The sequence below is a fragment of the Caloenas nicobarica genome, chromosome 3, assembly GCF_036013445.1.
Source record: "Caloenas nicobarica isolate bCalNic1 chromosome 3, bCalNic1.hap1, whole genome shotgun sequence".
NCBI classification, from domain to species: Eukaryota; Metazoa; Chordata; class Aves; order Columbiformes; family Columbidae; genus Caloenas; species Caloenas nicobarica.
In genome coordinates this window covers 99,774,739-99,788,900 of record NC_088247.1, presented here as the reverse complement: position 1 = coordinate 99,788,900, position 14,162 = coordinate 99,774,739, and the positions used below count along the sequence as shown (strand labels likewise).

Sequence of the window (14,162 nt, the reverse complement as noted above, 5' to 3'; positions counted from 1 at the left end):
ATATTTCCTGGTAACTAGACTGTGTTACCTGGGTCAGGTTCATGGGCAGCTCGCCAGCTCGGTGCTGTGTTGTTCTTGCTGTGCGCATAAACTGTAACTGCTTTGGTGGTGGCTTCTCTGCAGTGCAGAAGCCAGTTCTGGAGGTATTTCCTGCAAGGGAGAGAACAGGGAGATGGGAAGGAGTAGAGTGGGGCAAAATAATGGCAATAGGAGAGATAAAGAGAGGGAGGACAGCTAAAATAGACAATGAAAAGTGAGGAAGTGAGCTGCACTGTATTACATTGCTCTCAGGGATCACTGATATGTAATGCATCCTCGCATTCTTGTCGAGTTAAATCCTTGTCATAAGGGACAAATTTTGCACTTGGTATTACTTGTCCTGTTGCCCTGCATATGTGCTGAGATTTTCAACTTCAGTGTTATGTTACTACTTGGTTACACTGACATTCATCCTGGTTGTCTGGAAATCTGCCTGGGTGAGTCCAAAGGAAATAAAAATACTTCATTATTTTATAGGACCTACCTTATTTTCTTTTCCCCTTCATTTTTTCATTTTTTATATGAGAGCAGCTATAGCTTGTTTCAGGAAGCTAAATTCCTATATATCCGTACAAAACAGGTAGCAGAATGCTTTACTGAAGCAATGAACAATTTGGAGGTAGAACACAAATTATAATTCATCATAAATGACATCTCAATGAGCATCCACACAATTTCTTTCAAACCTTCATGAACCATTTCGGGTCTTTACGCAACATATATGTTCTTATTTTACTAAGGATACTTACTATGTGTTGTCTAGCCATGTTAGTCCATGATAATTAAAAGCATTGGTTTTGACTATCTAAATGGTATACAGCACCCATAGGTTCTGAAGTTCTAAATCTCTGTACTTCTCTACTCGTAATGTTAGCCTTGTGTATCCATGGTGTTCATTACAGCTTTGAACTTCCGCTTCTGGCAAAGACAACTTAAGATCAGAGTCTTTCAAATGGAAACTGAACTCGTTAGCTGTTTTTAATAATATGTAAAAATGAACAAATGGTTTTAAATGAACAGGAAATTATGTTGTACGCTTAGTCTTGCATGTGTGAAAATCTAACCAACTTGCAAATACTTGCAGTGCTGCTTTCCCTTGCTTTCTAAAATTAATCTTTTGACTTAAACATACATTTTAAATAAATATTGGAAGGCAGGAGATAGAAGGAGATAGAAGATTGTTACCTGAAAGGCATCCTCGTAATATATTTAATTACATGTTTGCTTATTTTTCCCAATGTAGGTGTCCGCCTAGACAGAGTACGTGGAGGTCGCCAGAAGTACAAGCGCAGAATAGATGCAGAGAATAGCCCATACCTGAACCCTCAGCTAGTTCAGCCAGCAAAAAAGCCATGTGAGTACACTAGATATACAAAATTTCTCTTTGAATACAAAGTATTGACTCCTAGCCCTGTTTGCTAAGCTGCTTCTGACTGGGACAAGGTTTGGTCAGAAGCCATTGCTATGATCACTATATCCATTTAGCTGTTAACATATTTTGTTTTAAATATGCTCATCTTTCTCAAGTGGAGTTGAACACAGAATATTTTTACAGGTGGAAGTGTATAAAAGCATGGTTTATGCAGTGCAAATTTTACATTTACAGGTTATCTTTATTTTCAGTGGTACATAAAATGGTTCATGCTGTGATCATTAGTTCATTGAAGCTTCTAGTTTCAGATTCTACAAGAAAGTGATTTTTGTAGTTTTCACTAAGTAAATGAGCTTGACTGCTCAGCCTCCCAATGAAAATGCATTAAGAGCCTCATTAATTTATACCTGTAGATTAATACACTACCTAGCATTAGATTAAAACAGCAATATGCCACACTAATAACAAGCATAAATTGGTAGTTTGGGCTCTAGTACCCTTATGGATTTTTTTGCTTTGTTTTGTTATGTTTTAATAGTGTCCTTGATTGTATCTTGCCAGGCTGAATTTAAGAGAGAGAGAGAGCGCTGATCATCTCATTGCTAAAATACAAGTTCCATCCTCTTTACGATTAACTAAAAATAGTTAGGGGTTTTGCTGTGCAGCTTATATAAACTCAAGCAGCGACTGTACTAATTCCATGAAGTAAATTTAATAGCATTATAGCTGTAGTGCAAGAGGCTAGTGTATTACCTTGCAAAGGCATACACGCTGTATCAAGTGTTTTAAACTCTTCCAAATTCAAACAAGAATGCCCAAGTCCAGTTGCTCCTGCTGAGGAGGGTAATTTGCTCCTAAAATAGAGAAATAAGCCAGAGAAATAAGGAGGGCAAACTCCTCCTTGTCTCCCATTTGCCCCTGCCCCTACACCTCTGACAACACACATGCCAGTTTTAGGCTCTTGAAAATACCTGGCTGTGTGGAAAATGGAATTTGTTTCCGTTCATGTTCCCCAGTAGGGGACAGTGCTGTGTACAGTACGTTTGAGCATATGGGGATCTGGAGATCAAATAAACAGTCTTTGAACTCTAAGTGAAAGGGCATTTTAGCTGTGTCAAAGAAAAAACAGCCAGTTTTACATAAAATTAAGGCTTAAGTGAACATATGGCATAGTTTCCTTTTGCCTTTCCAAAAAACATTATGCTGATTATATTCCTTCAATTGTCCAATCTGGCATCTTCTACTCAGCCTCCATAAGCTGTCCCACCGTTCTGTAAATACAATCTAGGGCTGCACTAAGCAGATTTTGCACATTATAATAAAAACTTTCTGATAATACAATAAAATTTAATAAACTCTAATGCTTAATTTCATTAGAGGTTTAGTTTTCCTGGATGCACAGATTGTCGGGTTTTCATTTACTTGATATTGTCATTGAGTAGAAATGTTGATAGCGTAGCATACCAAAAAAGCCAAGCCCAAACAAGGAAAAAAAAAAAATCCAAGCCCTTTAATATGAGAAAAGGTTAACACTGTTGTATTGAATCACGAGAATCTCTGTGTAAACCCAAGATTACTGCAAAGTAGTGCATTACATTACCTTTAAGACGATAACTACACCAATTTCTGTAAGCTCCATTTGTCTGAGATAAACTAACCTCCTTATAAATCATTACTCATTATCTAAGTGCCTCCCTTCATTTTCCTTAGCTTGTCCGATTACAAACATTTTTATAACAAACATTTATAAAACTTAATTTTCAGATAAGTGTCAAGGCTTGAAACAGTTGAATTGGTTTTGTGTGGAAGTAACCTGGGAGATTTTCTGGAGCCTGACTGATAGTTTGTGCCTAACAAAGGCACGGGAATGAAAATTGGGTTCTATTGATTCTAATTAGGGAAACACTAAATAAGATTTACCTAGAAACAGTGCTCATGGCTATTCAGTTGTGTGACTGATGGAGTTTTCTGAATACATTCAAAATTTTCCTGTGGTCTATACTAATGCACGCTCCAATAGAGGTAGCTTTTTTCCCCTTAGAGAGAAAGAACAGGCCTTTGGAGGATCTTTCCTAGACCTTCTTCGGGCCTTTATTGGATTTTCCAGCTTTACCATGGAGTCTAATGGCCTGCCTGCAGATCTTTTTGATTGTGAAAATAAAAAGAATTCGAGATTTTGTAAATCCTGAGTCAAAACATACAATATTGCTGAATGATCTACAAAAAGCTGTTGCTGAGGAGCTTAATAGAAAAAATGAAAGAGGTTCTTTGGCCATTTCTTCTGTTTGCAGGGGAAAAAAAAAACCAACACACACAAAACAAAACAAACAAAACAAAACCAACCAACCAACCAAACAGAAAAAACCAGAACTTGGGGATGTCAGTGCTTCTTCATTCATTTATCACTGATTAAAAACCCAAAAAGTTGATGTCCTCAGCTACATGTGTTTTGATATTAAGAAACTCTAATTTATGTATTGTACTTTTCAATACATTTAAAAATATTGGAATTTGGAAAGAAGCAATATTATCTTTTTTCACTTAAAAAGATAGTGTTTTCTGTGTGAAATTAAACAGGATATGAAAAAAACAGTATAAAAAATGTGCTGCTTGCCAATATAAGTTAAAACTATCATCTGTCATCTTTAAATAAGAATAGAATTCCTCATTAATCAGTTTGATAATCAGTGGAATATTGAGATCAAGAATTACTCAATTGGCATGGTTCCTATAGTTCATATAAAGTGTGAATATATCCCCTTGTAATAAAACATGCTTGACGTGATGGTTTCCAGTTGGCTCTTGCACTTATTTTATGAAGAGCTAACATATATCACAACTTCTGACACACAAGAGCAGTAAAGTATCAGAAATCTGAATCAAGTGAGTGTTTTATGGAAATCAGTCATGGGCTGGTAGGGACCCGCTCTGATGCTTCTGGGCAAGTCACATCCCCATCATGTTCCCCCCCCAAGTGTGGTTCACCCCTTGACTTATGTGTGGAAGGGGAGGGTACTGATTCGGTCAGCGTTCTCTGCAGTCAGAAAATGCTTCGCACCTTCTCGCAGTAGAATCCCATTTATGTGTCAAGCCCCGGGACTCTTTATCCTAAGGAAGGGAACGGATTAGTGTAAATTCAAGTAAAGAGTGCTATTTGGGCCTTAAATTCTGGTGGTGCATTTCAGGTCACAAGACGTACCTACCATGAAAGGTAAAACAAATATATTGGGAAGTATAGTAATGTATCCTGTATTAGAATGCTTAATGAATTAGTCCTTTTCCCTTTCTTCAGTTCTGCTTTCTCAGAGTAATAAATCAGGCTCCTGTATAGTGATATTTCCATTGTGCCTCCACGTGGATGTAATGCTCATTTTATGTTTATCCTACTTGTAGAATAGCAAAACTGTATTGTAAATCTTCCAGGCTCTTCTACTCTTTTTTTTTTTTTTGACTTATAACTTAAATGATTACTCCAAATAGATTTCACAATTCATCTGGATGAAAAAATAAATATTAAAACACATGAATGAAAATACTATATAGATAAAAATAACCAGTGTGTGAATATGATAAAGTATAATTCTTTGCACAAAACCAGTTTTCTGAGGTAGGGTCTACATCTGTTGATACTTTCCTTAGTCTTATATTCTTTATTCTCATTGATTTTAATAGCTATTCCTGACTGGCTCTTTTGTACTTAAAGAAGCTGATTTCATACATGATTCTAAATGTGTGTGTTTTACTGGAAAGCAAATAGATGACAACACTCTGCTTTTCTCTCAGCGTGGGCCCTGAGGAGTACAGATTCATTCTTAACATTTTAATATAAGACATAAGGGATAATGAGCACTGAGAAAGTCCTGAGACCCTTTGTTTTCGAACAGTTTACAGATTTCAGTGACTGACTCATGGCCTATAATATTTACTCCCTCAAAAATTACACCTGCCTTTGGGGAGCCGGGAGGGTTTCAGGTAATTACAGAAAGGCAGAACTGTTCTATTCACATGGTCTGAATACATTATAACAAATGAATTTATTACTACAAAGTTTGTATTCCAATACTAGGAGGTGATCATGTATTTCTAGGTTCCATTAAATTTATTTTCTTAAGAAAATACATGCCTGGTTTGATAAACATTGTTAATCAGGTTTGTTTGGGCTGTAACCACGTGTAGAAGGCAGTGAAGTTACCAGAAGGTTTAATTAGGTCCAGTATCTTAAGACAAATTCTTGTGCACTTTGAAATATGTACCATCTGTTTAAAAAGTAGAATGATGCTACTGATGATCTTTTTCTGTTCTGGACCATTTTTACAGATAACAAGATTGTCTCCCATTTGCTGGTGGCTGAACCAGAGAAGATCTATGCTATGCCTGACCCCACTGTTCCAGACAGTGATATCAAAGCACTTACCACTCTTTGTGACCTGGCAGACAGAGAACTGGTGGTGATCATTGGATGGGCTAAGCATATTCCAGGTACGTACAGTATTTATTGCAAGCAGATGACATACAGAAATCACTGCGTGAGTTATTCTGTTGTGGTAAAAAATATAATTTGTTCTCTCACTAAAATGCGAAAAGTTTTCTTAAGGCTCCAGATTTTTCATATAGGACATAGGTTAGATGTTAATATGTCTTACCTCTGAAACACTGTTATTGTTACTATGTTAATAAGTCTTACATGCTGCTCAGTGAATGAATTTTTTTCATGCATTACTTTTATTAAGATAAACTTGCCATCCAAAGCAGTAGGCTGGTATGAAGGGTAGTGCAAGTGCTCTCTCTGTACTCATCTGAGTCAGTGGTAGTCGAATGTAAGTCTAGTTACTCTGTTCCATAAAGGTAACACTCTCTTAAACTGACCACAGGAGGTTCAAAAATTCAGTTATATTTTGGCATGGCACAGAGGAATTGTTCTCTTCATTGAATGAAATAGCGTGAGAGCTGGATTGTACCAGCAGTTCAGCAGAAAGAACTGAATTGTACCAAAAGGTCCATATTACAGTTTAGTAGTTCCTCGGTCTACATGAAGTGGACTGCGGTCTTCATCACATAAACGTGCTGATATTATAAAAGCTAACTGGCACCCTCGTTAGCAAGAGAAGTAAGGGTCATCAGAAGCAGTTTCTCAGAAGATAACCGCTTTCTTCACGTAACATTTGAGGTATATTTTCTTTTCCCCAATTCCGAGGTATTTGTGCTTGCTCTGTGGGCTAGCAGACAATCTTACAGAGAGTCTCTAGGATTCTCAGTCTATCACCTTTCACAAATGGTAAATTCACACAAAAAGATCAGCTTTTTTTCTTGTTTTCTTAAGGTGTTTTTCTAGTCCAGCAGGTGAGTGAGCATGTTGGTGTGTTTTCATCAGCATGTTAGTTTTCTGATTTTGATAGTGGAGCCTTATTGAATATAAGAACTGATATCTTTTAATTCCTCTAAATAATGTAATATCTTCATTTTAGATGTGATTTTGGGATACTTAAAATTAGAATAAATAATCCAGTCAGTTGTTTGTTTATCACAGTTGTTTCTAGTATCAAAAGAAATTGCAAAGAAATAGGGATAGTCTTCCTGGGTTGTTTTTTTTTTCCCTCTTGTGCTAACCAGCACAAGGCCTCTGTTCTTCTGGTAGGTGCCTCTGGGTCATTGTTGATAAATGTAAACACTAACAAAGAATAGTAATAAAATAATTTGTACATATGTGGAAAGTTATTTTACTTCAGATGAGGAACAACAGCCTACAGACTCTAAAACAGTCAGTATGCGACACAGCTGAAATTTAGTCGTTTTCTGTGCTGCAAATGGTGTATAAACAAGCTTTTGTATCACAAGCAATGTTTTTCTGGTACAGTTAACTTATTTCTGTCTCCTTAAACTAGTTTGTCTTTATGCTTTGAATGCTACAGTAATTTCTTTAATCAAATTGATGGAAGTCCCTTTCCCAGCCCACACTGAAACCAATTTATTGGTCATGATACGCCAGCTATGTTGCTAACAGTCGTAACGAACTGTCAGGCAATATCGCAGTGAAGCTAATTTGAAGTCATTAGGTGTGCAGCGTTCAGGCAACAATTTGTTACAGTGGTTAGGAACACAGCTGACATTTCTGAATGGCTTTGTTCAGAGCAGTTCTAGATGAGCCCAAGCAAATTGTAAACTAATTTAAACATCACTCTGTATTATACCAGCTACTTCATCTTACACCGCTTGCTAATAAAGCACCCCAAATGAAGTCAAAATGAGTTAAATAGGGGAGTCTGAGTTTCATCTTTGGAAGATACATAGATCACCTTAAGCAAAATAGAGTAGCTCTCAAAGAAGTCGGTCATGCTCCGTGGTAGTTGCAGGGGAACTTTTGACAGTTGGATTTTTGAGTGTGCTGTGTAGCTCTGATTTGGCTGGAGGGATTGGAAGAGGAGGGGGATGAGGCCGAGCAGCATTTAAAATGATGGCTTTGTTTGGTCTGGAGAAGGTAAAAGATGCTGTAAACTGGCCTTGAAAATTTAAAGTCTATGATCTGAACCAACTGAAGACCATTTCTACCATGAGGCAGCCTTTCATTACAAGGCAAACTCAAAACCACACTTGCTGTGGTAAAGCCGTCCTAGCTAAGTTTACTCACCTGACTCCACTTCGGAATGAGAAGAAAAGAAAAAAAAGGAAATAAAGATAATCTTTTTTATAAGCCTTCTGGTAACAGAGGGCAGTGATAAAGTCTGTGCTTGTCTGGCATCACAAAAATCAAAATGCAAAGGACTTGACATGCTAAAGGACAAATGTGCTGAGCTTTTGTAGCTTGGTTTTGAATGATGAAGTGCTGCTGAACTTGGACCGCCTACGCTCAGCTAGTGTCTGGCACAAAACCACTTGTAGAAGAACCTGGATTGGTGCTGACTGTTTTCTAAGCTAACAAATGTTACTATAGGCAGAAACATAACAATTGGAAAAGTGATGAGTTAGAGAAAGGATGAGATAGAAAAAGAGTGCAAATTGCATGAAAGTTCACTGTAGCTTAGCGGACTACGTAAATCCTCAGTGTAAATCTCTTGGAATCGATTAATTATACCACTAGTGAATTTGTGCCTAGCGCAGCAAAGCAGCAATCAGCAAATCTTTCTTTACTATAGTGATTTCTTAAGGTTCAGTGTAATTAAAGGCCCTTAGATATCAGGTGTTTAATAACTAAGAAAGATCTCAGCTGTTAAGCATTGTAATTCAAAGTAAAATTTGCCATTGTAGAAGAAACCAAAATGATGGTTTTGCTATTCTAACAGAAAGTCTTTTAATGAGATTATCTACAAAAAGGTAACAATGCAATAAGCATTCTGCCCTAGCCAACTGTTTCCCATTGTAGCTATGGAGTAAAAAATGCTTTAAAATTATACAAAGTTCAAATACTTTCATAAAATCATTAGTATTTTTGTGCTATTGGAAACATTTCAATAGTTGCTTTTATTGAACAAAAAGTCTATACCATCTACAGAAGGAAATATTGAAAGTAAAATATATATGGAAAGTCTTTATCAGTAAATAGAATTAGTCTCCTCACATTTATAAATCAAATAAATGGAAAGTGTGTTGTTATGAAACATGACCATGTCTTATCTGAAGAAGAAAAAGATCACAATGGCATTAGGAAACGCTTGACTTTAGTTAGAGGAGCGTAAGGGCACCAGAACAGATGATGGTGCCCTAATAGCCCTTTTTAAGAATGACAGGGCCCCGCCATTAGCATCCTTTTATATCCTTGGAAATTGCTCATGCCTCGCTTTTCTGGTTCCTATCTGCCTGACTCTTTTTTATTTCTCTTTCAATTTCATCCGCGCTCGGATAAGCGCATGCTAACACAATATGATTGAGCTGTAAAATGGAACGCTGTCGCCTCTAATCTCTTTTATGTAGATATGGAGGTACTTCCACACTCCACTTCATTCTCTCTCCATTGTTGGCCTTTTTAGAATGTGTTGCCGAGTAATGGAGGCTCAGTCAAATATTAGAGCTAGGTTTCACAGGGTGTGATAAGAAGATTATCAGCCCAACAGTCAGATCTATTGTTGTTCTTTGTGTCAGATTAAAATATTCTGATGTACTGTAACTTCGTTAGTAAAATACTGAAGGTGCTTAGGGAGAGACCGATGCTGTTTCTTCTCCTGCCTGATAAGACAATACTCCAATTAACTGACCTAAATAAATTGTAAATATATTTACGAGGCCTCTGCAAGACTATTTTATTTTATTTACCTTTTAAATAAGCGAGCAATGCTTACTTCAGTATTTACTGGTGGTTAAGTTTCCTACGCTTTGCACTGTATTTTGGGGAGGTTCATTTTATATTCGTTGCATTATATTAATTGAACTCTTTTCCAGTATAGAGTGGATTTCTGCTGATACCTAGTCACAGTATCAGAGTCATTTAGGCACGATTTCTGTAATGTAACTATCTCATTGACATTCAGCAAAAATGTGCAATGTTCTTTCATATTAAGTTGAAGCAGGAAACATTAAGCTCTTAAAAGTGTGCATAACAGGAAGCTAAAGACAAAATGTTCTCTAAAAAAATTACATGCAGAAAAAAAACATCAGCCAGACTATAGAAATCAACTTTCTGCACTTAAAATGAAAAATTTGTTTGGAAACAGTAAATCAGACTAATACATCAAAAATAACTACTTACATTATTTAGTAAAATAAGCCTGCTTGTCTTCAGCTGTGTCCCTGTCTTGCTAGCAATAACAGTGTTTAAGAAAGGGAATATTTAGAAATTGATACTGCCACTGGTGCCAGCATTAAAAAAAAAGAGGGTGTGATTTTGATAGAGTAAATCCAAGGATGTTTTGAATATTTTAGTGTTAATGTTTTATGAAACATTATTGTTCCAGCTTACTCTTTGCAGAGGAAAACACTTTAGCTTTCCTTCCCAAAGGAGCTCTCAGGAATATAGTTTAACATTCAAATACTGAACAGGAACATGATGTGCTGTAGAGCTGTCATTTCTAAAATGCCCTTTTATCATAATCTATTTCAGAAATACCACCCCATGTAGGTAAAAGTACAGAGAAGAAGTTGACCATAACCACCTTGGAAAGCTAATGTTCAGAAAAGCAGGAGAGTGGCCATATATGGTACATCCATACAGATATGATTTAGGTATATATGTACATCTTAGTGGACATACAGCATGTGCTTAAATGACAGGGAAAAAAATAATAGAATCATAGAATACCAGGTTGGAAGGGACAACAAGGACCACCTGCTCCAACCTTTCCTGGGAAAAGCCCAGTCTAGATAAGATGGCCCAGCACCCTGTCCAGCTGAATCTTAAAAGTGTCCCATGTCGGGGAATCCACCACTTCTCTGGGGAGATTATTCAGTGACTGTTCTCATTGTGAAAAACTTCCCTCTTGTGTCCCATTGGAATTCCCACAGGAGTAACTTCTACCCATGACCCCTCGTCTTTTCCATGTGACTGCTTGTAAAAAGGGAGTCTCCATCTTCTTTGTAGGGTAGTATTCATGTCAGTAGAACTTTGAAGACAGACTGAAATAATACGTTGGAACTACCTGGTGTATATAATCACATACATTTTAGTTGTAGCCAGCATCCTGCTTATGCCCAAATCCTCTCTAGGTGGTTTTTGGGGCAGCTAATACAGAATGTCAGCTCCGCAAGGGGCATAGATGTACGATGCTGCTTGCTGCCGTAAAATTTGTTGTTTCTGCTAAGGTTGAGATCTTCTTTAGTCTCTTGTGCTGCTAGCTGAATTCAGGACCATTTCAGACAATGTGGGGACTCCTGCAGCTGTTTTAGAGCTCCCTCTCACAGGGTGCCTCTCGCTCCCGAGACAGGTGGACATGTAAATGTGGTGTTTACTGCTCATGTAACATGGAACGGAGTATGAGCTGTTTCATGCTGACTAAGGCGTTGGTAGTGATAATAACTTGAGCCTCCTGGGGAATCAGGACATCGTGCCCTTTATCAGTGTGCCGTCTCGGATACTTTGCAAGTTTTCTTTGCCTTCTGTGTTATCAGAAGACCACTGTCTGCTCTTCTTTTAACTCCTTCTACAAATGTCCACTAATTATGGAAATTAGACATGTTCTTCCTATGATGGAAATTTTCTTGAACTCACAACTTGTATGACATAGGTGATCTGAGACAGACCGTTCCCTGGACCTTACAGGTAGAGATTCCAGCCAAAAGATTTCTCAAAAACTACTGACTTCCTTGACCTCTGTCACCAAATTGTGCAATATGGGAAATCAGCAGTTGACTGCCGGTTTTATTTTTGAGCATTAGGATGGATGGACCGCCTGACACTGCCAGTGTGTAGATCACCATGTTGATTCAAGCTACTCTGAGCAGAATGAAATGGCAGCGTGCCTAAAATGCTAACAGTTCATCTATCCCACTGCTTGCATCAATATTTTTAACATCATTTGAAGCGGTGGCATTTTAAATTTTTTTCTCATATTTTGAAAACATCACAAAGAAAGTGCAAGTGTTTTTGCAAGGCAGGGAGGAGGTGGGGTTTTCAGGAAAGTGTATGAATAAACATGTCAACACTCAGCATTTTCAAGACAAAACAGGAATATGCAGTGGAGTAAAAGGTAGTTAGAGAAAGGTCTGTTTATTTTTAAATGATTTTGTATATTCACCTGAGATGTGGTGGCAGATTGTTCTTGATGGATCTCTAACTGAAGTCAGTGGAAAAAATTTAGCTGATTTCATTACAAAAGAGTAGGCTCTGTGCACAGCTAGAGATGTACACACTCTTAGTGTGTCTGCTAATCAGAAAAGACTGTTTCCAGTTTAGAACTGAGACAAACAACAGTGGAGATGGGAGGAGGTTTCTAGTATTCCTAGCCATAGATATGCTGGGGTAAAAAGAGCATGTTAGTTTCTAGGGTACTTAGGATAGTCACTTCTGTCGTCTTTTATAATGCTAGCATTAACTGGGGGGGTGGGAAATGAGCTTAGGCATATAAACATCTAGTCACCTGCAAATTATACTTGAATATAAAATAAATGTGCAGTTAGACTCTTATGGAAACTAGTTTTGACTTTGAAATCCCTCTCTATTTGTTGGAAAAGGTTGTTATTCTTAATTATCATCATGCAAAACAACAAATAGAATTCACAGGTAACAAAAGAAGTTGGCTTAATTCTTATGTTTCATTTTTTTAAAAAAAGAATCCTTCATTAAAATCAGCTTCTCTCAAGATTAGAATTAAACAGTGATTTTGTTTCTAATAAGTTCACCTTTTATTCATATACAGGTAGTCGTCTTCTTCCTTCCAAAAAACTGTCTCCTTCTTTTTATTTTTTTTTTAAACAGTCCTCTCCCTCCACCCATGCCCCCGACATATATACTACACTGTCTGTCTGTTGCACGTTTTGTTGGTTTTTGGTTTTGGTTTTTTTTTTTTTCCCCAGTGTCCCCCTTTATCTGCCTCAACCAATCTCCAAATGAATGCATGTCTATCATGGCCTTAGCTTTGACACTCTGGATATATTGATTAATAGTTGCCCTAAGCTCCTTTTAGCAAATCAAATTTTCACTTTTAGCAAGGATTTCGCCTCTGATTTATTCAGCAAAGTGAAATGCACTAAATTGACTTTGACATTCAGGGAAAATGGCTGAAAAACAAAGAGGGAAGGAAAGAGATATAAATTGTGTGGCAGCTGGAGACTTCAAGCATAAAAGAGGCAGTTTTCCATAGTATATCACTGGTTAATTTTGAAACATGCATTTAAACAGGAGTTGAAATTATTTTCTTAAAATTAGATGTTTTTTAGACTGAGGATTTGGGTTATAATAAGGTTTACTTAACAAAATGCAATATATTCAACCCAAATTCATCACTTGCTAATCATGGTGCAAGTGTGGTATCCACTTTTGTTGCCACTAATAATTATTATGTTAAACGAGAGACAAAGAGGTTTCTGAGTAGTTTTATAATGAGGTGCTAAACTGGTAAATATCTTCCTACCATTGCATTATGTTGTTCACTCCTGTGGCCCTTTAAAAATAAGAAATGATTAATAAAAAGAGAGCAAATCAACAGTAATGAATGCCAGTGCTTTTCATTTTCTTTCTATAAACAAAAATGGTTATTATTTGATTCTTAAATGCAAGAGTATGAAAAGATGTAGCAGCCATTCCCTATTATTCTTCTAGCAAAATCAAGAGTGTTGTGTTACCCTGGATAACTTGTAGTCTGACTTAACACAGCCTGCTTCCTTACGCGCAAATGTTGTATTACTGCGGACGAAAATACACCGTTGCATATTTAAAGGTATTCAAAGGTGATACTGAATAGAATAAAGGAGAAAAAAAAAAAAAAAATCCTTTCTATTAGCACAAAGGGGTTTTTTTGGCAGGGGCAGGTGGGGTAAGAAGATGCAAAATAAAAACGTAGGAAATTGTTTGATCTTATTCAGCAATCAGGCATTCCAACAAGAATTTGTAGAAGCAAATATGTATGGTAGTTTGCCCAGTTAATCTATAGAGACAGACCAAGAGCCTTGGGTAGGATCAGTTGTCATGGGTGTACAAGTGAAATGTGCTGTGCCAGCCTCTGTTGTTTAAGGATCTGGCCCTGAAGGGATAAACCCACATTAGTAGCTCAGTCTGTAAGTGGGAGCTGAGAGTTTTCTTTGGCCCCTGTGTGTTCTCGCCACCTCAGAGTCTCTGCAGCAGTGCGCAGAATCAAGCTTTAAGCGAGCGTTTCCACTTAGAGGACAACAA

General features: G+C 37.2%; 1 protein-coding gene across 14 annotated transcripts in view; it reads left to right on the top strand.

Annotated features, from left to right (window-relative positions):
• The window catches only part of ESRRG (estrogen related receptor gamma), a 387,444-nt gene that overhangs the window by 333,570 nt on the left and 39,712 nt on the right, over positions 1–14,162 (top strand). For all 14 annotated transcript variants that reach the window (XM_065631563.1, XM_065631562.1, XM_065631557.1 and 11 more), the window contains 2 exons: positions 1,283–1,393; positions 5,729–5,890. In XM_065631563.1, the coding sequence (XP_065487635.1) occupies positions 1,283–1,393; positions 5,729–5,890 (273 nt within the window). The remainder of the gene's footprint in view (positions 1–1,282; positions 1,394–5,728; positions 5,891–14,162) is intronic.